This window comes from Oryctolagus cuniculus, chromosome 4 (genome assembly GCF_964237555.1).
Source record: "Oryctolagus cuniculus chromosome 4, mOryCun1.1, whole genome shotgun sequence".
NCBI lineage: Eukaryota > Metazoa > Chordata > Mammalia > Lagomorpha > Leporidae > Oryctolagus > Oryctolagus cuniculus.
In genome coordinates this window covers 112812827-112837225 of record NC_091435.1, presented here as the reverse complement: position 1 = coordinate 112837225, position 24399 = coordinate 112812827, and the positions used below count along the sequence as shown (strand labels likewise).

Genomic DNA, 24399 nt, shown 5'->3' with positions numbered 1-24399 from the left:
AGAAGTTTCTTAAAACAGGTTGGAAATAATGGAAAAATATTGAGTAGTAATCACTAACAAAAATACTTCCATGACTACTTTTTGCCCAAAGTGATTAAGGGCAAAAAATAGGAAATCTTGTTGCTTTATTAAGTGATAAACTGCTAATAAGCTCCCCTTAGAAGTTCTTTAGACATTATACCAAGTTGTCTTGGTCTTCTGATCATATATATATATACACACACATATATATGCATTTTTCTTCAAGTAAAGAAATGTTTAACAGATGTAAACTATTTATTGGATATTTGCCACCAAATATTGTTAAATACATTATCTTGCAGCATATCGCTTTCAAGTTAAAATGTCAGAAACAAACACCAATATTTACAATTCTTTTAAGGAATGTTATATAATGACACATTAAGGCGTAAATTCTTTTGGCTTATAATTCTTAAAAGAATGATAATAGCAAAAGTGATGCAAAATCTTCAGTGTGAGATTATGGTTAAGCTACATTTTACAAAAATATGGTGTAAGATGGCAATAATCCCATTCAACATCCTGGATTCGATCCCTTCAGCAGGGACTGATAATTTATACAGTCAAACTTTAAAATTTACAGATAAAGCAGTTCAATACTGCCACTGAGAAGTACATCTCTTAACATATACAACTTTCAGGCCACAGTTTTGAAGGTCTGAAGTATCAAGTTGGTTTGATGAATTAGTCGGTTGGCACTTATGAACACATTTATTGCCCTGTTTAAAAAGAAAAGAATGAGTGTTAATTTCATTTAAAAAATCTACCTCTTTAAAATATTTATACTTAATGTCACATATACTAATAGTAGTGATTAAATCAATTAAGGAAAAAATACACATTAGCATTATTATAACTTTTATTATACCTTGGATGTAATGGTTTTGCAGCATTTACAACTACTGTATCTAGGAATTACTGCCCCCTCGTGGTGGTGGCTGGCAATAAAGCACTGGAGGACTGCTGCTGATAGGCGGTGCCTCAATATCCACAGTTCTTTTTACATGCCAGACAAGTGACTGGTCAAAGAGGAGGATTCAGATGTGGTCTGTGGTTTCACAGAAGTTAAAATAAAATCAGGTATAGCCAAAGAGACAAGCTTCATGGAAGTTAATGAAATAAAATCTTTGATGGCCAAATGGAAGATTCAGAGATGGTCTCCAGCTGGTTTCATAGAAATTTAAGAAAATAAAGTTTGGTAAAGCATTATAGTCAGTCTCAAAATCAGTTGTCAACAGGCATGGATTCTTGGCAAAATTACTTCTAATTTGATTCATCCCAGTCTCTGCTACTATCTTTCAAAAAAAAAAAAAAAAAAGAAAGAAAATTCTAAACTACTTTTAGAATCAATATACTTTTATTTTAAACCAAAACAATCATGTAGTTTTAACATTTGGTATCTGAAAATATACAAAAATATGTTCGTAAAAATTGTCTTATACTCCACCAAATTCAAATAGCCCATCTTCCCGTGACAAGGGCACAGAGCTGATCGGTTAGTTCCATTGTATGGCCTTATCAGTTTCTTGGTGTCATAGCTTGAGCTTGTCTCTTCATCACAGACATTTTTCTCAAATAGGAGGGACCAGGAAAAATTAGTGAAGTCAATGCAAATCCATCCCTCAACTGAAAGACGGCTTAACGATCAGGCTGTCATGATACATTATTCATTAACAAAGAACTGGAAATTAAAGAAGCTGCTGAATGGAGAAAAAGTAGCAACAAAGGAGCCTGAATACTCCATGTGTATAATGAACAATTTCATATTTATGAAAATTAGGCTTCAAATTAATTCCTACCTTTCAATGCACTTATTCCACAACAGATCTGAATCAGTAAGAATCAGAAACACTGATTCCATCATGAAAGTTATTCCTTTAATATGTTTTTGGTTATATGGACTTAGCATAAGAGATCAAGAAGAAACAAAAAAGTTTATTTTCAGAACACAACTGCTAGCTTTCTAACTAAGCTACTATGGTGCATTTTCCTTATAAATTTATACAAAATAAAATAAAACCACTAATAAAATATCTCAATATCTTTAATTCATAACATAAATGTAAATATTTCAATCTGTGAATTGTTAAAATTGACTCTGAATATTAGTAGAATCCTAACATGTTGTTTTTAAATGTTATTACTGTAATAGTGGGACCTTTATAGGAAACCTAAAACCTCACTGGTAGGATAGCATGTTTGAAGCCCTTATTTAGATCATTATTCTGAATGTAAGCAGTTAGTGCTGTCTACAAAATTCCTAGCATGAACATCCTGTCATACAGTACTGCAGATGACATGCCATGCCCTCTTCATCTAAGCATGCATTACATGTATGCAGAAGCAAATATCTGGAAACACATAAAATTTCTTGGTTTTCTACAGTGTCAGCAACCAATTGTATGTTAATGCTAAAATTAATGTCTAATTTACATTTTTAATATATGGTACCATGAAAGCCAATTTAAGCTCCCCACCTTCCAGGACAGTGGATCACAATCGTTCCAGCAATTAAACATCACCTGGAGTGCTTTTCCAAATCACCTAAATCCTGGCCTACAACTCCAAGCTGATGGAATCAAAATCTCTGAAAGTGGAGGCTATGCAATGATTTTTAAAACTGACTCCAAGCAACTCTTAACATACAGACAGGACTGAAAACCACTGCTTTGACTTTGGTGCAGTTCTCAACAGACCTGCAAGTGCAGTATCACCTGAAAACTTCTTTGAAATGAAAACTCTTGGGTTCTACCCCAGAGCTACTGAATCAGATGTCACTGAAGTCTAAATATCACTGCTTCAGGGGTTGATAAAATAGGTCAGAAAACTAAGAATGCTTTCACATTTTTAATTGGTTACCAAAAAACAAGCACAAAAAATTAAAAGGAGGCTATTACGTGACAGGTGAAAATTATAATGCTCCATTAACTATACATAAAGTTTTATTAGAACAAAGCCACATCCATTTGTTTCCACATTATCTTTGGCTGCTCTTGCGCTACAACAGCAAAGGTGAAGCAATCATTGACACAGGGCCAGTGCATCTAGAATATTCAATCTCTGGTTCTTTTAAGGAAAAGTAACAACTGCTCTAGACTACTTATAATTGGATTAGCAACTACTCATTCTCTATCTTTAACAGTTGGCTTTCACTACCAGTTGCCTTGAGTATTAACATAGTAAGAGTTTATTATCATGTAAAGCCACATCCTCCATTTAAAAGAAAAGGATAAATGCTGTTACTCACTTGCCATCTTTAAAATACGTTTTCAGAGTATCACTGAAACTTTTGGAGTACTTTACAAATTCTTTCTTTTGGTGTTCAAGTGCCTACAGAAATGAAAAATAATTTTAAGAAATATTAAGTAGGAAAAATATCACAAAAGACAAAGATAGGAAATTACAAAGAATAAAGGATGAACTTTGTTTTACAGCTAAGCATTTTTAAGACTATCTCTTTTAACACATGAAACAGAATACTTAAACTCAAGGACAAACCCAAGAGTTAATTACACAAAATGATAAAATCATTTCCAATAATCAAACCCTGTTAATGTTCAAATCAATTAAAAAAAAAAAAAAAAAACCCTAAGTCTAAGCCAGCAACTAGGGTGGCAACTAGCAAGATTTCTACTAAACTTACCCTGCGGTTCTGGTATTGATATTTCTTGAAGACATTATTCACTGTATCAAGAAGTTCCTTTATTGCACTAGCTATGTCCCTGTTGGCAAAGGAAAACAATATTTTTAACATCAGCTACATTTGAAAGAAACCTGTGAGCAGATGCGTTTGTGTGAGTATAGGAACTACTAATCAGAATGCACTCTTTTTTATCATACGTCCACTTCAGCAAGAGCCCACATCTGACTAGCTGCTGGGAATGGGGGTTGCAGCCTGCACTTTCCTGATCCTGATTCTCTTGCACTGCTGACTAAATACTGCCAACCAACACCAAATCATCAACTTTAAACACAGCATTACTTACTTACCTGACAGTGTAAGAAGGTAATCACACCTATGTTTTCCTGTCTTTTCTAGTTTTAGATTTTTCCCCCCTTGGGCTACTATAAGTGAATTTAAGACACTGGGTTTTTCCACGTATGCTATCTCCAAGAACAATGTTTATGACAGTTTCTAACACATATAAGTAATTTCTGTGTTTCCCAACGTGACAAGCATATACCTGATTGTCCTGAAGTTTAAAATATTTTCTCCTGAAACATTCCTCACCTCGGAGGCAACATTCCTCCTCCTCATTTCTCTCAGACACATTTACCACTTATCTAACAACTAAGTATTTTCCTCTTCCAACCCTCTGCTGTCACCACTTCCTTTAAAATGTTATTTAAATTACTTGGAGAGACAGTATCAGATAGTGTTCCACCTAACCTTTTAAGCAATTATCCTTTACCTACAAATCCAAGTCCATCAACACTTTCCTCCCCGTTCTAAAGAGAGAAAGCAGTAAAATCAATTTCTTCATTTAGTTGACTATTCTTCCTATAGATGCATCATTTTCTAAAGCTTTGTCTACCTATGCCCCTTTGAATTTCCACATTTAAACTTCAGAGCAATTGTTTTTTTCTGTCAAACTGAACTTTATGTCAACCTCCAGTCTCAAATAGCCTCACAGACTCTTAAGCAAGTTTTCTTTTTTTCACATCTATTCTCTTGTCTGTTAAGTCATTCCAAAAACTTCTGCTGTCCAAATGCAATGTGAATGTAAAGACATGAGTTAACAAGATATAAATCTAGACCAATTCAAACATAACCTTTTATTACTGACATTTTAATCACAAATATTAGATTGAAATATTTTTTTCTTTTTTCAAGATTTTATTTATTTATTTGAGAGGTAGAGTTACATTACAGAGAGTGAGAAGGAGTGACAAAGATCTTTCATCTGCTGGTTCACTCCCCAAATGGCTGCAATGGCCAGAGCTGGGCCAATACTTTAAAGCCAGGAGCCAGAAGCAACCTCCCCGCCAGGCCAGTCTCCCATGTGGGTGCAGGGGCCCAGGCATTTGGGCCATCTTCTACTGCTTTCCCAGGCCATAGCAGAGAGCTGGATCAGAAGAGGAGCAGCCCGGACCTGAACAGGAGCCCATATGGGATGCCAGCACTACAGGCAGAGGATTAACCTGTGCCACAGCACTGGCCCAGGATTGCAGTAATTTCATACCAAAAGAATTTCAGCTTTATGTGAAGAAAAATATACTCAATCCTCAGAATTCTGTGTGTGTCTGTATATGTGTTTCCCAGCATATTTTTCCAGTAAATAAACAGGTAGAAACTCTAAGAATTACAGGCCTTACAACATTTGGTACTTAAAAACTAATATTTTAGCCTACTATGAAGTAATGACATTTTCATTAAATATTTCAATGAATATTTACTTAGTACCTCTATTTTTCTAGCAATAGCAAGTCAAACATTGATATTAAGCTGAAATATTAAAATATCACATATTGGGGTAGTGTAATAAATTTTACAGATATACTACCTTGTCCATTTAGGTTTTTTTTTTTTTGCTTTTAGTTTGGTAACAGCAGTCTATAAATTACATTATTGTTCTCTTCAAGCAAGCTGAATTCTCTGCATTGCTGTGATGGACATCAATCCATTATTATTTAATATAATGGTGTCAATACAACTATCCTATTATCTGAGAAAAACCTATGATTTCAACAAATAAAAAATATCAAATCTCTGAATACACAAGGTTCTCCCAATCCACAACAAGGCTATTTAAAATGGAATACAATGGAACCAAAATTACACACCGATCAGACAAGTAAGCTGTTTATACACAGCCTCATAGTAAAGTACATTTCAACATTCTGCTAAAAAGAGATTATAAAAATGTGGCTGCAGGCTAATCAACGAGATGAACATGTACTCCACATACACTGACAATGGCTGGATTCTAGAAATCAAAGGAGTAGTTCTGAAAGATGTTGTTTAACTCCCTTGAAAGGAAGAAAACAGGCAGAGGGTGGAAAAGGAGGGAACTTGCTAGACCCTATCCCAGATCTCCTACTAAGTATTAAAACTCTGTACTTTTAATAAAAGAGGAGGAGAAAAACACCAAAATTCTTAAATCATTCTGTTGATGAGCCAGGGTTGAAAAACTACTGCTGTTTAGGAACCCAGAGCTTCGATTTGATGCTTTCTTGGCAAAGGAATTTATAAAAATATTCTATTGACCAAAGTTATTTTTCCCTAAGCCTGGCCTACTATTTGGAATGTTAACATTAAAATGCTGAAAAATATTCTCTAAAAATAATCTGCAATAATTTATACCAAATATTATGGTATCTGTATGTATACAGAAAAACATTTATTTATTGCACCAAGGTCTGCACAAGGGAAGCTAAATGACATTAATTACCTGAGTTTATTTCCTACAAAAGAAAACTCTAGCGCTTGCATACACACACACACACACACACACACACACACACACACACTTCAGACAATTAACCAGATAAAGAACAGGGTAAAATAACTATCATGTAATTACGTACAGTTTGGAGCAGATGGATTCTGTGATAAGCAACAGACAGTATGAGCAGAATGAAAAGAAATTTAGTAATTTGCAGCTATACAGTAGGGCAACTTTTGGAAAACATAGTGAAAAAAACAGGCATCAGAGAAACTGTAAACATACATCTCATAAAAAACTGCATGGAAAAGTAAAAATTTTAACCACGCTACTAAAATCTGTCCTTCTTTTCCATGCTCTTTGGTCTAGAATGGACAGTTCTGGAAGAAATTCTGAAGCCATGAAGAAAATGCCTTACTTCAAACAAACCGGTGAAATCTGGCCAAATATACAAATGTAGACTGCAAAGAATAAACATATAAATCCAGGGCTTTTTTAATCTATTAAGCAACCAGTGTTCACTGGTCACCACTAATTGGAACATATTAAACTTAAAACAATTTAATAAAACATGTGCACAGCTTAGCTGTAGTCAAGCAAACATTCATTACTCAAATATATTAATTCATAGTGCTAGATGTGCTGTAAGTCTGTTAGAGTCTGTGCTGGTCTTTATGCATCATTTCAATTCTCCCAAGTAATGCCCCTTACTTTCAGATGCAGAAATAGAATGTTAGGGGCCGGCGCCGTGGCTCAATAGGCTAATCCTCCACCTTGCGGCGCCGGCACACCGGGTTCTAGTCCCGGTTGGGGCGCCGGATTCTGTCCCGGTTGCCCCTCTTCCAGGCCAGCTCTCTGCTATGGCCAGGGAGTGCAGTGGAGGATGGCCCAGGTGCTTGGGCCCTGCACCCCATGGGAGACCAGGAAAAGCACCTGGCTCCTGGCTCCTGCCAGGATCAGCGCGGTGCGCCGGCTGCAGCGGCGGCCATTGGAGGGTGAACCAACGGCAAAAGGAAGACCTTTCTCTCTCTGTCTCTCTCTCACTGTCCACTCTGCCTGTCAAAAAAAAAAAAAAAAAAAAAAAAAAAAGAAATAGAATGTTAGAAGCAAAGCAACTATATCCAAGGCCACACAGCTAAATATTGGAATGGAAATTCAAAAAATTTTTAAAAAGGATTTTTATTTATTTATTTATTTGAGAGGTAGAGTGAGAGAGAGAGAGAGGCCACAAAGGCCAGAGCTGGGTCAATCTGAAGCCAGGAGCCAGGAGGTACTTCCAGGTCTCCCACATGGGATCAGGGGCCCAAGTAGTTGGGCCATCTTCCACTGCTTTCCCAGGCCATTAGCAGAGAAATGGATCAGAAGAGGAGCAGCCAGGACACATACCAGAGCCCATATGGGATGTCATCACTGAAGGCAGATGCTTAGCCTACTATGCCACAGCACCGGCCCTGAAAATCCAAACTTAAGTCTGATAAAGATATCAAAAAAGTGAATATTTATTATCTGCCAAGAATGTTTTTATTGCTTTAATAAAACCTGCAGTGTCACCGGTTAATACGTGGTGTAGTAAATGTATGATATATGCTTACTGAAAAACGTTGCTAAAATAAATGAAGAAGGTATCTCAATGTGAGAGAACTTCAAAAAGTTCACAGAAAAGGGAAATGAAAGCAAAGTTTACTTTAGTGCAAAACATTTTGGAAATTCATGGATAGAGGCAGTCTGAAAAAAATTTATAGGAAATCCATATATAAAAAACAACTGTATGGATTTCAAAATAATGGCTCCAAAATAAACTGTAAAAAGGAAACTTAAAGAGAGCGAGAGAGAAAATGAATGAATATGCATGCGCACACTAGATCTTCCATTTGCTGGTTCATTCCCCAAATGCCTCTGGCCAGCCAGGGCTAGACCAAGCTGAAGCCTAGAATTCCATCTAGACTCCTGCATAAGCGACAGGGACCCAAGGACGTCAGTCACCACCTACTACCTCCCAGGATGCACATTAGCAGGAAGCTGGATGGGAGGCAGAGCTGGGACTTGAATCCAGAAACTCCAATAATAGGATGCGATTTAACTGCTACATCAAATGCTTATACTTAAATTTATCATTTAATTCCAGTCTCAATTAACATTTTGAAGTACTCTCATATGAGGAATCAAAATATGATTGAAGCAAAATAGTACAATAAAATATGGTGAGCCTGAAAGACAAGTCATTTTATATTTTGGTGTAATTTTATCCACTAATTTCCCAAACAATTAATGGTGATAAAAACATGTATAGAATATATTAATATATATCACAATGATAGAAATAATTATACCTTAGCCATCTATACTATTTATACATGGCTGAAATTTTACTCTCAGAAATAATATACACACACACACAAAAGAAATAATATACACAACACACTGACCAAATTATCCCTTCTAAGATAGAAAACAAATTTTCATCACCATTACCCTTATTTCAGTTGTGCTGAGTAGACTCCAGAAAACACAACTGAAATATTTCTACTATTTCCCCATATATGAGACAAGCCCCAATAAAGCCTTTATTAATGACTAAGTGGCTGTTAAGAACATGGTTTTCATTTTTCAAAGACTCATTTATTTATTTGAAAGAGCAACAGAAGGAGGGGAGGAGAAATCTATCTGCTGGTTCATTCCCCAAATGGCTACAAAAGCCAGGTCTGGGCCAGGCTGAAGCCAGGAGTGAAGAATTCCATCCTGGTCTTCCACACGGGTGTCAAAGGCCAAAGTACCTGGGGCATCTTCTGCTAACTTCCCAGGTACATTAGCAGAAAGCAGCATTGGAAGTAGACCAGCTGGGACTCAGACACTCGGACAGGGGAGATGTTGGCATCCACGAGCAGAGGCTTAACCTTCTGCACGACATGCTGGCCCCAAGAACACAGTTTTTAAACTCTAATAACCTTGCAGCTACCCAGAGTTTTGCAGAAATGTCTAGAGACTTACTAGGAGGAAAGAGAGTGGTACAGTATTAGGATAAAGGTATGGGCCTACCATTTCTATCCCAGCTTCAAGCACAATACTCATCTCTCTTTTAAATGGCACTGTGCTAAAATAAGATGTCCTTTACCACAGTTCTTTCAAACTTTTTCACTCTCCGCATTAGTCATTATAAATTCATGATTGGGAAGTAGCAGAGAAGACCCTAGCAAAGAATGCATGGGGTTCATATCTATCCACAACTTTCTAGTTCTGTGATCTTGGGAAGGTTCCCTAATTTCTTGTACCTCCATTTTCTCAACTGTTACAGCAGTTTACATTAATAAAGTACTAAAAAGAGTGGTGTGCTTAGCATATAATAGCTGCTATAAGTGACTGCTATTATTATTAACATTATACTGATTCTACAAAACTCTACTTCAGTGACCTCAAGCAAACTCTGCTGAAATTATTTATCTATTTATCTGAAAGGCAGAGAGGGAAAGAGAGATCTATCTGCTGGCTCCAAATGCACCTAGCAGCATGGGCCAGGCCAGACCAAATCTATGTGGTTGTTTCATGGCGGTGGCAGGAACCCAAGTACTTAGAGCCATCACCTGCTACGTTCCAGTGTATGCATTAGCGTGAAATTAGAATTGGAAGCAAAGCTGGGATGAGAATCTAGGCACTTAGATATGGGGTGCAGGCATCCCAAGCAACAGCAGCTGCACCAAATAACTATCCTGAAAATATTTATAGATATGTAGCATGATTCATACAAATACGATTATCAAAATAGGTGAAACATATCAAATGAACTGAAACTCTAGAAACAAACTGTCTAAACAACCAAATAATAACAAAGTGGGATCACTGGCAATTTATTCTTTTATGGGCCAATCATTTTTACTTTAACTATACTAGATGAAAAAGAACACTGCATAAGCAGTTGATGATCTTCCCCTTTCTCATATTAAAAATAGCTAAAGGAAGCTGGAGCTTTCCTATAAAGGTAAACTTTAAGGCCCTTAGTAACTGTCCCTTGTGACACAGATTTTGGCTATTTAAAGGCTTTTTATTTTCCTGATCTTCAATTACTGCCAAAGAGGAGGAGAGCTGTTCCTTGAGTTGGATATGTACCATGAACCCTTATTTTCTAAAATGGGACAGCTTCCACTCCTTATACAATGCAAAACAGACATCCTCAGTAGCTAAAATAACATTTCCCAATGTGAATTACAAAGAATTCTATTTCTGAAAAACAAATGTTAATTTTTTTTCCAAATGAAACTCCTTAGGTTCCTGAAAGTTAACGCATACAATGCAGCCTCTTTCAGAAAAAGACCTGTGCTAACCTTTCCTTTCTAGAAATTTCTAGCTACAGTTTTATCAAAATGTTGTATTGACAGTGACAGTATAATCATTCCCAGCTTGTTTTATTTTTCCACTGAGGCTAAAAAAAAAAATGATCAGACTCTGGTTTAAAGATATTTATGCAGTAAAAGTACTATGTCTGGAGTCCCCTCTGACACACTGTAGCCCAGAGGAGACTGTGTCTGGGCTGAGAAACACTACTCTAAGATGACCCCTCTTAATTACTGCTCAGCAGCCAGCCTCCTGGCCCCATGCACAGTATGAATCTTATTTACTTCAAAGGCAAGGATCTGGAGGTTCAAAATTTAGAATAAGCTAAGTTGCCTTCAGGAGTATATTACTTTATGCAATTTCTTAAATAAAAACAATTTTGCTATCTCATTACCAATCTCTCTAGATTTATCTAATCTCGCTGCTCATTTTAACTTGACAATTATATTTTTCCATTATTCACATAGTTCAAACTATATATTGGTTTATGCACATTTCATTCATTTCTATTGTTAAATTGAACATTCTAAAAACTGTTATTGTACTCTGCAGCAAAAAGCCATAGCTTAGAACTTCAAATTTTATTTCAAATCAATATCATACCAAAATCAAAACATCTAGAATAAGTGGTTCTTTTGATATACTTTTAAGAAAAGAAGACTCAAAAAAAAAAAAAAAAAAAAGAGAGAGAGAGAGAAAGAGAAAAAAAAAGAAAATCACTTACTTGATTGTCTGCAGAAACCTCACTCTATCATTGATCTCATCTGGGATCTTACTGAGAATCTGTTTAAGTGCCCGTGCCTTTTCATTTAGGTCCTGGAATTCTGCCTCTGGTCGTTCAATCATGTACTCTGATAAAACAGACAGATAATAAAAACCACCATGAACTTCCCTGCAGGTCTACTGCAAGAATTCCCAACCGTTGGTCAAAGGGAGGTGAGAAGGAAAAAAGTTATATGATTAGGAAAGACAAGGCTTGTAAAGCAGAATGTATTAGAGCTCAACTTAGTCCAGAAACATTAATGCTCACTCCACTTAACAGTATCAGATCAGAAACTAAACATTTTCACTTTGAAGTAAATAAATTTCACAATATTCTAAAATATGAATTAGAAAGGGAAGTTTAAAAAGTTCATTAGTGTGCTGGAGCTACATTTCACAAAGAAACCTTAAAATAATTAGGGATATTCATAAATTATGCAAAGCTTATATACAAGAACACTTCAAAAAGTTTGTGGAAAACTAGTGTTAAAAGTATGAGTTTATTTTGGTGTCAAAAAATTTTGAAATCCATGCAAAAGTTTTTCATAATACACTTCTCACATATTATGAAAATAAATTTTTCACCAAAATATTGCTCTGTACCAAAATAAACTAATAGTTTTAATTTTATTTTCCATGAACATTCTGAAGCACCCTTTTATGTCTGCAAATGGGAAAAGGGAGTTTAATAACCAAAACTCATACACTGTATGTAAACTGGTTCAGAACCTCAAACAACTTACAAAAATATTTAGAATATTCTTGGAATCTCACTTCAAAACATGAGGAAGATGGGTAGCCTAGTGGTTGAGAAGGCCACATCCCATATTGGAATACCAAAGTTTAACACCCAGCTCTAGCTAGGACCCGATTCCAACTTCTTGCTAATATGCAGAACCTACCCCTGGCCGGATGCTGCAGGCATTTAGGGAGTTCGAACACTAGATAGGATGCTCTTTTCCTGTGTCTCTTAAATAAATAGCTCAATTTTTAAAATGCCACCAGATATCTAACAAAATGCTGGGATCACAGTAGAGTACTTTTGAAAAGGAAGTTTGATCACACAAGGCAGAGGCAAAATAACTCACCAAGTGGCACATTGTAGACTGGGATGTATTACAACTCTACCAATTCATCAATATGTTATGGGCTAACAGTCTAAATAACAATGAGGGCCATCTTAGAAATCTTAAGACTCAGTTGAAATAGCAACTTTCTGTTTTCCCTTAATAAATAAACTGAGTAACTATACCTCTACATTTTTTTAACTAGTGGGAAAATGGCAACTATTTTAAGTGAAACTCATAAAAGGCAGAGAAAAAGGAGAAAAGCAGTCAAAAATGATTATTATATTGCTTTCCCAAATCTGTGCTTGAAAAGAAAAAAATAACCATTCCATAGAGCTCCTCTTTTGGTAAAACTGGAATTGCAAAACATTTTACCAGTAGGGAAAAAAGTAAGAACATGCAGTATAACTACTTTAAGTAATTAAATCTGACAAATATAAAATAAAAACAATTATCAAAATTTATAATTTGTTTCCATCATAATCACAATAAAAAAGAATAAAGAAAGAAGGGAAGACTTTGCCAAATAAAACCAAGCAATGTTCTTTCTTCTGTGATACCTTCTACGTCATCAGCTGCCATTCGAAGAAGGGATTCAGTGAAGTTAACTTCTACACTTTTTTTCTCTAGAATTTTCATAATGATGTCTTGTGTGAGACCTGGATTTTCTTTTTCAGCCTATGAGAAAGAGAGTTAGTTTTGAAATACAGACATACAATTGGCATTCTGTAGTCAAAATGTAAAGTTTAAGGGCCAGCACTGTGGTGTAGTAGGCTAAGCCTCCGCTTATGGCACTAGCATCCCATATGGATGCTGGTTGTGTCCTGGCTGCTCCTCTTCAGATTCAGCACTCTGCTATGGCCTGGGAAATCAGTACAAGACGGCCCAGTACTCCGGCCCCTGCACCCATGTGGAAGACCTAGAAGAAGCTCCAGGCTCCTGGCTTCAGATTGGCCCAGCCGCAGCCATTGTGGGCATTTGGGGCAGTGAACCAGAGGATGGAAGATCTGTCTGTCTCTCCCTCTCTATGTCTGTGACTCTACCTCTCAAATAAAGAAAATAAAATCTTAAAAAAAAAAAAAGGAGAAAGGTAAAAAATGCAAAGTTTATAATCTATTGGGTACTTCTTAGACAATTTATAAAGGACAGAAACTGTAGTGGAGCTACTGTTATAATGGCATTAATTTATGTTTTGTTAGAGGCTTGTGCACCCATTTAGTTTCTACTATGACCTTGGTTCCATTTTCCATTTGAAGACAAAGTATTTAGTACTTCCTATTGGTTCAGTTACACTCATGCAATTGAACTAGTAAGAAAGACAGAAAAAAGACTATATATATATATATAAATAAAAGTATATATCTTGGAAATTTATAAATTACTCTTCTCAGGGATTGGTGTTGAGGGGTAGCAGGTAAAGCAGCCACTTGCAACGCCAGCATCCCATATGAGTCCCACTGCTTCATTTCCAACCCAGTTCCCTGCTAATGGCTTGGGAAAGCAACAGATTATGGCCCATGTTAGGGCCCCTGCCACCCATGTGGGGGATCCAGAAGAGGCTCCTGGCTCCTGGTTTTGGCCTGACCCAGAGGTGGCCGTTGTAGCTATCTGGTGAGTGAACCAACAGATGGAGAAGATTGACCCCGCTCCACAACCCCTCTCTCTCTGACTGACTTTCAAAATAAATAAATAAATACTTTTTAAAAAGTACTCTTTTCATTAGTTTAAATACAATTAGGGTTTTTGGCTAATATTTCAATGTAAGAATCAAGCAATAACTCATCTTACCAGTATTTTCTAGATTCCTTGCATTTAAATTAATACAATGCCAAGAAAAGCAAAACACAAAACAAAAATTTAACATTTCTTTTGCAGATTTTATTGAAGCTAAACAATCCCTTAACTAGTTTCCTATGCAATTACTTTCATTTCCTCTTTTATTTTCATAGCAAGAATATTTCCTTCACCAATTTTTAGGATATCATTAATCCTTTAACTACTTTCTAAGCTTGTTTCACTACTAGTTTGCACTGGTCTTATTGTTATTTAGACTCCCTAGGCACTACAATCTATTTGCCCTTTCAAGACTGAGAGTAAAGAGTTCTGAGTTTTCCAAAGTTAATTTTCAGATTCACGTTTTCTTCAGTAATTCTGACCTATTTTCTTATTACTTTTTAAAATTTGTAATCATACTCAGTTTGTTTCTATTAAGCTCTCAGTTTTAATCATTATGCTAATTTTCTTTCTTCTTTGCTCTAATATCAACCAGTAAAAAAACACAATTTATGATTTTATTCAGACTGTAATCTTTTTACTTCTTTTTGTGTCAAGCACACTTAATCCACTTCCTCTTCAATTCACTTGTCATATCACAGGAGATACAGGTTTCTTCTGTTCCTATTGCTCTTTCCATTATAACACCTTGTTTCTCATTAGATCTCAAGTATCAAAAACTGAAAGGTTGTGGAACAAAATGGGAAAAGAAAATACACACATTTATCTCAATCCTGGGATCATTTTAACTGCTGTCAAGTGCCATTAAGGGGAAGCATTCTGAGAGACAATAACCTTTTATAACCTGTTTTGATTTTTCCATCCAAGAATATATTTAAGATAACATCTATTTTAAAAAACAAAGCAAAACAGGATTTGCCTTTAAAAGAAATGTTGTCCAAATATGGCTTAATATGCATGAGTATTAATTTGGTGAATTGCCATAAAATTACATAGCATTTCACAATAGTAGTTTATCTTTCTTAGGTACGATTAAATATACCTACATAATGAATTATCTTGGGAGGCAGGGAAGCATTCTTTATGCTTGCAGGAAATGCCAGAAAGACATCCCTCTCATTAAATTAAAGTAAGGTGATGAAAAGATTAAATGCTGAAAATCTGAGAATAAAGTTCTAAATACTAAATTGGACTCTACTGCCAACTGCCAAACCTGGAGTACTACAAAAGTCTAACAGAAATCCCTAACTTTCTCAGTTCACAGTGTTCCTAATGTTTAAAACAAAACCAAAAAAAAAAAAAAAAAAAGTAACAAGAAAAACAAAACAAAACAAACAAAAAAAATAGTGCTGTCCACTAAATAGTTGTGTTCAAATAATTTAAAAATCATACAAGGAAAAATACCCAAAATGAAAGGCAAATATTTTATTTCATTCTTAAAACACAACATGGTTACTTATTAAGGGGATGCATTTGTCTAGTAGGCACTGTACAATTTCTCAAATACTGAATTTAGATTGGACCCTGCCACCTTCATTTCCTCTTACACAATTATTTTCTTGTGGTACTTCCTTTTTATCACAACAGGGATCAAAAGTTCAGCTTCAAAAGATATGACATCATGCACAGGAATGTAGCTCAATCTAACATGTTGAAACTACAAACTACCTCAAGTTTGTAGCTCATGGTAAGGACCACTATATGCCTTTAAATTTTAAAATATTTCTGGACACCATTCTGAGTCTGTGCCTGGACACACAGTATAGAATAGCAATCTTACTATCTTCTGGCAGAAGTTCTGGTTAAGCTGTTTACTTCTTAGTTTTAAAGCTTAAAGTTACCCAATGCCTTTGACAAACAAATAGATTTGTTCTTAAATCAGATACTCTAACCATCTATACCTGCCGGTTTTCTCCCAGAATACAACCTTGAACCCTTGGGTGTCTAATCTTTATAAAGACTCCAGCTGTGACAGAAAAAACATCCCAGGCCAGCGCCGCGGCTCACTAGGCTAATCCTCCGCCTGCACACCAAGTTCTAGTCCCAGTCGGGGAGCAGGATTCTGTCCCGGTTGCTCCTCTTCCAGGCCAGCTCTCTGCTGTGGCCCGGGAAGGCAGTGGAGGATAGCCCAAGTGTTTGGGCCCCTGCACCCACATGGGAGACCAGGAGAGGCACCTGGCTCCTGGCTTCAGATCAGCGCAGTGCGCTGGCCGCAGCGGCCATTGGAGGTGAACCAACAGAAAAAGGAATACCTTTCTCTCTGTATCTCTCTCACACTGTCCACTCTGCCTGTCAAAAAAAAAAAAAAAAAAAAAAAAAACCATCCCACAGGGCAGTAACATGCACTCTTGTGATTCAGTGATTCTCAACAGTGAGAAACAGGACAACAAATCAGAGGGATGCTAGAGGGGACAATAGTGACTGGGACTCAAGTAGAAAACATATCTTCAGGGTTATTTTGTGAAAAACTATTTTAATCTTTTTCTCCAAATAATGAAAACAGATAAACAATTGATAAAAAGCACTGTTGCTGTGCACCAAGAACTGGGAAACAGATATAAAAAGATTTTGTGGTTGGGTGAAGTTTTTGCCATCACTTTATAAGAATTTATAGTTTTAAAAAAAAGCCACAAAAATCTTCATGCTTATTACGCATACCCTCTTATAATATTGTTTGAAATGTATCAACTTACATGTAATAGTTAAAAATAAACCAAATCCAAGACTGGCTATTTCCCTTCCTCCAAAATAACCACCTCCATCCCCAATGAAGAATCTGTGCTAAGCTGCCATCTGCAGTGCCAGCATCCCATGTGGATGCCAGTTCAAGTCCTGGCTGCTTTGCTTCCAATCCAGCTCCCTGCTAATGGCTTGGTAAAGCAGTGGAAGATGGTCGAAGTCCTTGGGCCCCTGCACCCATGTGGGAGATCCAGAAAAAGCTCCCGGCTCCTGGCTTCAGCCTGGCCCAGCCTCAGGCCATTGTAGCCATTTGGGGAGAGAACCAGTAGATGGAATCTCTTTCTCTTTCTCTCTCTTTTCCCTCTCTGTAACTCTGACTTTCAAATAAATAAGTAAATCTTAAAAATATCTGTGCTTGGGCCAATAAATAAATATAACCAAACATTACCTATGATCAAATCATATCTATCACAGTCATACAATTACACATCAGTGTTAAATCATTAGCTTATATGTCGGGATGATAATAATAATAATAAAATGAGCCTCATGAAACGGAGTATTGTATCTCTTATGAATGTCATTAAAGATATCATCTAGGCCTCAGACAGGGTTCTTTTTATTAATACTCATAGGATAAACTTCTGTCTGTTCCTGGTACCAGGAAAGTTATATAACCAGCATTTGCCTTACCAATACTACAGTGTGTAAAAGATTATTTTTCCTTCTTTTGCCACAAAGATACTTAAAAAACTATCATATTTTCCTAGCAACCAAATGCGTCATTCCAAAATTATACTGATAATTCAAGAAGAAAAACAACAAAAAAATATTGATTAATAGTGATGCATCCTAAGGTCTCTCCATTAACTCAAAGATTCAGCAGAATGTATTTTGTTTTATTTTTTTAAACTTTTAATCAACACATAATAATAATTGTTGGGTATAATACATTTCAAAAGAAGTATGCAATGTTTAATAATCACATCAGGGTTAACTGGTCTAATTCTAACTTCAAATATTTATCATTTCTTTGTTTTGTTGCAAACAGTCAAAATCCTCTCTGCTATTTTGAATCATAGAATTAATTGTCAACCACAGTTAATGTACTACGCCATAGAACAATACAAGTTATTTCTTTTATCTAAATCCCTGTACCCATTAATCACCTCTATCTTCCTCTCCTCCTTCTCAGCCTCTAATAAGTATTATTTTATTTTTTACTTCTATAAGAAGCTTTGGCAGGAAGTTTTTTAATGGTTAGTATATATACGTAAACATACACTGTACCACAAATTATTAGACACATCAAAATTGCTCTATTCTGGGGCCAGCGCCATGGCTCACTTGGTTAATCCTGAGCTGCACCAGCATCCCATATGGGCACTATGTTCTAGTCCCAGCTGCTCCTCTTCCAGTCCAGCTCTCTGCTGTGGCCCGGGAAGGCAGTGGAGGATGGCCCAAGTGCTTGGGCCCTGCACCCACATGGGAGACCAGGAGAAGCACCTGGCTCCTGGCTTTGGATCGGAGTAGCTCCAGCCGTAGCGGCCATTTGGGGGGTGAACCAACGGAAGGAAGACCTTTCTCTCTGTCTCTCCCTCTCACTGTCCGTAATTCTACCTGTCAAATAAATAAATAAAAAAAAGTTGCTCTACTCTAACATACACAATTTAAATTTTTGTGTTGCTGTGAGATGTCCAATGACATTACTCATGCTACATTAAAGAAGTAGTGTTAACAAACTAATCCTTTTCGCCATAAGAAGAAATCAAACTGAATGGACTTATAATTTCAATTCCAATAAAACTTAACTATAAATTTAATCTACATTTAAACATTACATATTTTTTCCTGAAAAATAAGAAATTACTGACAAGAATAAATGCCAAGTAAATATTAAAATTTTGGGCATATTTATATATATTTGAGGAGGGAGTCATGGATAAAGTTTTATACAAAAGAGCACACAATTTTACACTAAGTTCTTTAGAGTAGACATATTCAATACAAATATTATGTGGGTCACAAAAATGAGCCGCCTATGTACTTCAGTTTTTTAGTGGGACCATTAAAAAAGACAAAAAGCAGTGAAATTATTTTAATAGTGCCACCAAAATGCTATCATCTCAGAAATACTGAATTAATTGAAAATGCTTCTTACTAAAACAACTTATATTCTTCTCATATGAAGTCATCAAAATTGGTGAATATTTTATACTTAAAACACATCTCAATTTGAACTAGTCATATTTTAGGTGCTCAACTGCAACATGTGGCTAGTGATAATCGACTGAAAGCTCAGGTCCAAAGACAATGAAAAAACTCTGTCACACAAACAGGTATTATTTTCCCTCCTAAAAACATTATGTTTGATAATTAAGCAATATGAAAAACATCTTTTCAAGACATGTGTTTACCAGTTAGTTTTCAACAAGTCAAATAATAGGCAGAAAGAATTCAAAAATATGCCCTAAAGCAAACAAGAGGGTAGCACTCTTAATTCAGAAGTTAGTTTCAACAGCACAAAGGACTGAGGAGATGAATGCTAAGAAAACAGCATTTGTTCTAGCTCACCTTTTCAAAGTGTTTTAAGTTTTATAGAGTAAGGTAGCTAAAAAGTTTTCACTAAAAGAATATAAGTTTGCAACTACAAGGTATTCACATTTATATAAAAATACTTTACTTGTCATAATAAATTATTTGCACCTTACCTTAATGAAAGCAGCTCTCAGTGTCTGAGCTGCAGACAGATTTACTCGTTCTAGCTGCAATAAAAATTTAAAATTAGTAATATGAATTTTCTAGAGAAAAGCACATTTCTCATATTCTACTCTGTAGTAATCATACTGATGTTTCTATCATCCAGTGAACAAAAGCATCTATTAATAATGGTAAATCATCAATAATTCTTCAAATAGGTTACCTAAAATTTTCAATGGAAACCATGAAAAATTATGTATTCAGTTATTTTAGTCTTTAAAGTCAGTTACACTCTTACCTTACAATTACATCTAAGTGCAGAATGAAAAATATCTTGTCGTTAAAAAATAATAAATATATTTACTTGAATTATTAAATAGGGAGGCTTAAAGTTAGGTTCTCAACGTTGACACAGCTGCAGTCAAGTATGTGTGTTTGTGTGTGTGTTACATGTGTGTGTTTATGCATGTGTACTGGATGTTAAATGATCAATACCATGAAAACATTTGCTATGTAGGCTTCCTATTTATCACCTTACTCCTTTCTAATTGCTTTTCAGTTTCTCAACCAGGGATAAAATGGAGTTTAGTCTATTTAATTAATAAGTTTGATACTCAGTTGAAAACTATGGATCCTCTGGATTTCAGAGAAGCTTATATCTGTCCTTTATTTCATTACGATTAGGAAATGGTTATATAAAACACTGAACCAAATGTTCAATCCAAGTGTTTTATTTTTACATCATGTATAAATATGTGAGGTTTACAATTTCGAAAGACTTAGGTTCCTATAAAAGAGCTTATACAATTCATTTTTCAGTGAATCAGAGAACACATAGAATTTCATAAAAATAACTCTACTCATTGAAGAGTTCACTGGCAGAATAACTAGCTTTAGTTAAATTCAGATTTCCACAATCCTAAAGATTGGGTTAATCAACTCAGTAAAACTCAACCATGTATATATATATTTTTTTACCTGGGATAATATGAAAGATTGAAAAATAATATAATCTATATAGATTTCATGCAACAAAATGTTATGAACATATTTTGTACTATGCAACAAATAGCCCCCCTTCAACCCTATCAGTAATGAAAGTCCAAGTTCTACTTAATAAATTTCACACAAACACACGTGCACATCTTAAATCAATTATCTTCTGAACAACACAGAAATAACAAGAACCACATCACCCTACCAACTATTTACCTTAAGCACAAAGCAAAAGCAACAAAATCTGCCAAAATAATTTATTTCCCCCAAAACAACAAAACCATTCCGGTTAGCAATTAACATGGCTTCTAAAAATCTTATAAAAGCTAATATTGCCTCAGTAGTAAGAAGGAAGGCACAAAAAGACTCAAAAAGCAAATACAGCTACATAATTTATAAATTTTACAAAGTATGGGAGCAGGCATTAGGGAACAGTGGGTTAAGCCACTGCCTTTGACACCAGTACCTGATATGGGTACTGATTTTCAAATCCCAACTGCTCCACTTCTGACCCAGCTCCCTTGCTAACGCTCCTGGGAAAGCAGTGGAGGATGGCTCAAGTGCTTGAGTCCCTGCCACCATGTTAGTGACCTGGATCAATCTATGCTCCTGGCTTTGACTTAGCCCAGCTCTAGCAGGCCACTGAAGCCATTTGGGGAATGAACTAGTGCATAGAAAATCTCTCTCTCTCCCTCTCTCTGTAATTCTACTTTTCAATAAAAAAAAAATCTTAAAAAAACAAATTGACAAAGGATGTTTCCAGAAATGAAAAAGGTTTTCTACTTCCACATAGTTCATATAATTACAATGAATACTATTTAAGATTAAAATAACAACATGGCTCATCAGATCTCCATTTTTTGGTTGTACAAAGCAGGCAGTGGCAGAGAGACAAGATGAGTGTTCATGCTGAGAGGAAACCATTTCCTTATTTGGGTTTAGACCACACTGACCTCTTAACCAAGGTCTGAGTCAGATGTACGCCTTCAATTATCAGTATTATTAATTCATTCTGTACTGCCCTGACTGGTATGTAAAAGGGGCAAGGCAAATAAAAGAGGTGTAAAAAACTTAATAAAGAGCTAATAAAATGATCCAAGACAGACATCAATATCTCTAGATTTCTAGATTAAGTTTGCATGGGTGTACCTTACAAAAAAGGGGAAAACAACATAAGTCTAGAATTTGAACTATGAAGGACCTCACCAGAACTCTGCTGAGAATCATACTGGGAAATATTTTATACACATACACCTTGCATAAACTCCACAGGCTTTCTTAATTATATGGTACCCACACCGTCCAGGACAGTGTCAGGCATATAGGCACTTAAATATTGTTTCAAATGAAGCAAATACCTCATTCATAAACTAATCTAAAGCATTCTGATATTAATGTATAATTTTAGTCTGTCTTACTTAGGAGCAAATATGTTACCTCCTCTCCTACTATAAACTGCTTTTCTTTCAGGCCCCTCATTTGTGACAAATGATTTCATAAAAATCATGTACATGTCCATCTTACCAAGGGTTTTTATGACAGTAGCAAGTTCTGATAATAACATTGTAACAACTATGATTTACTAAGCACTTACAATGGATTTAAGCTTATACAAAAATATAACATCTCCAATCCTCAAAATAAATCTGTAACTAGCTATCATCATCTTCATTTCACAGAGAAAGTTAGTTTGTATAAAAGTATCCAATGTTAAAAAGCTAGTACAGATTCAGGATTCATACCAGATTTGCAGCTCCAAAACCTGCTACAAGTCACTAATTCCAACCTGACTCCCTAACATGTGAGAATTTCACAGTTAACAGCAAAATGAAACTTAAAAAGCTTATTTTGGTGCAAAAAATTTACAAACCCATAGTTTTTGCATAATATGCCTTTCCATGAACCCTTTGAAGACTTCTCATACTCTCTTTGCAGACTGCAGTCTACTCTATCACTGAGTCTCTTAAACCAACACATTCTTTTTACCAAATGCAAAGATGGGATAGCAAAGAGATACAAAGATATACCCTATAGTTCTGGACCCCCAGAAGATCAGCTTAAATAAGCAGTTATATGAAGTGACTAGATCACACTCAACTGAAGTACAAAGTCTTTACAATGATGGGATTTGAACTGGTCGTTCCCCTCCCCCCCCCCCCAAGAAACCTTTTATTTAAGGAGTACAAATTTTATAAGTACAACTTTAGGATTATAGTGATTCTTCCCACCATACCTGCCCTCCCATCCCGACTCCCACCATCTCCTCCCTCTCCCATTCCCAGTCCCATTCTCCATTAAGATTCATTTTCAATTAACTTTATACACAGAAGACCAACTCTATACTAAGTAAAGATTTCAACATTTTTCACACAAACACTCAAAAATACTGTTTGATAACAAGTTTTACAGTTAATTCTCATAATACAACTCACTGAGGACAGGGCTCTTGCATGGAAAGTAAGTGCACAGTGACTCCTGCTGTTAATTTAACAATTAACACTGTTATGTATGACATCAGTGATCACCGAGGCTCTTAACATGAGCTGCCATGGCTATGTAAGCCTTTTGAATCCACAATCTCTGTCAGTATTTAGACAAGGCCATTAGTAAGAGGGAAGTTCTCTCTTCCCTTCAGAGAAAAGTACATCCTTTGATGGCCATTTCTTTCCACTGGAGTCTCACTCACAGAGATCCTTCATGTAGGACATTTTTTTGCCTCAGTGTCTGAGCTGGTCTTTAAATAGTAGGGCCTGGCCTCATGGAAATACCTTTCTTGGAATTTTTCCCATTGTGAGGTTTCTTTGGGGCTCTGTAACACATGGGGACGTGATGATTATGTCTATGTTAGGGAAACCTAAGCATTTCCATTTTGTATCTAGTACTTTCAACTGAGTTCAGTGCCTTTTTTTTTTTTTTTTTTTTTTTTTTGGCTAGGGTATCTTTAAAGAACCAATGCAGTAATTTTTCTCAAGTTATTGATAGCTCATAATCCATATTTTGGGTCTAAGAGAAAAGAAACATACAACCACATTTTACGTTAATGGATGTCAAGACAGGGACAGATAATGCTTGGGCCTCATACATATCTGACTTCCTTGTCACCGGTAAAAGAGGGAAAGAAAACCAGAATGAGAGAAAAGCATAACATCTCATCCCACCAAGAAGGAAAAGTATCTGCTGACACACATTTGGAAAGAACAGACAGACTGGAGGAAGCTAACATTAGGTTTTGCCTCAGTTCCACATACTGGCTACTCAGTTTTATGAACTCCTTTGGCTCATAAACTGTTTCTATTCTTTGCAGTTTTTCAGAGCACTTAATATCAACTGCAAACTTCTCTAATTTACATTCTTTGGTTGATTTGTGAAAATATTTTAAAAGCTCACACATTAATTTCTAATCCATAGAGATCTTATTTAATAAATTGCTTCTTCTGGAAATATTAGTTCATTCTTACACTTTTCTAGCATCAAGCTAGTGTCCTAAATCCGCAACTAAAAAAAAAATCCACTTTGTCTTTTGCTCAAGTTTGAAAGAGTCTTTCATAAATACTTGTGTCTTTTTAAAGGTCAAAATAATAAGCTTAACTGGTTCTGAATTGTGTACAAATCCACCTGTTTTTTCAAAGTTAGGTAAGATGTGATATTCCCATGTTGATAATCCTGTCTATACCCTCTTCACAAAGATTACAGATCCTGTTTCCTTTTTTTTGTTTGTATAAAATTTA

General features: G+C 35.8%; 1 protein-coding gene across 4 annotated transcripts in view; it reads right to left on the bottom strand.

Annotated features, from left to right (window-relative positions):
• Window positions 1-257: 257 nt before the first annotated feature.
• PDCD10 (programmed cell death 10) overlaps window positions 258-24399 on the bottom strand; it is a 47331-nt gene continuing 23189 nt past the window's right edge. For all 4 annotated transcript variants that reach the window (XM_008266442.4, XM_070073196.1, XM_070073197.1 and 1 more), the window contains exons 3-8: window positions 19687-19740; window positions 13123-13240; window positions 11458-11584; window positions 3665-3743; window positions 3269-3351; window positions 258-740 (exon numbers count right to left, since the gene is read on the bottom strand). In XM_008266442.4, coding sequence (XP_008264664.1) covers window positions 659-740; window positions 3269-3351; window positions 3665-3743; window positions 11458-11584; window positions 13123-13240; window positions 19687-19740 — 543 coding nt within the window. In that variant the 3' untranslated portion in view covers window positions 258-658. The remainder of the gene's footprint in view (window positions 741-3268; window positions 3352-3664; window positions 3744-11457; window positions 11585-13122; window positions 13241-19686; window positions 19741-24399) is intronic.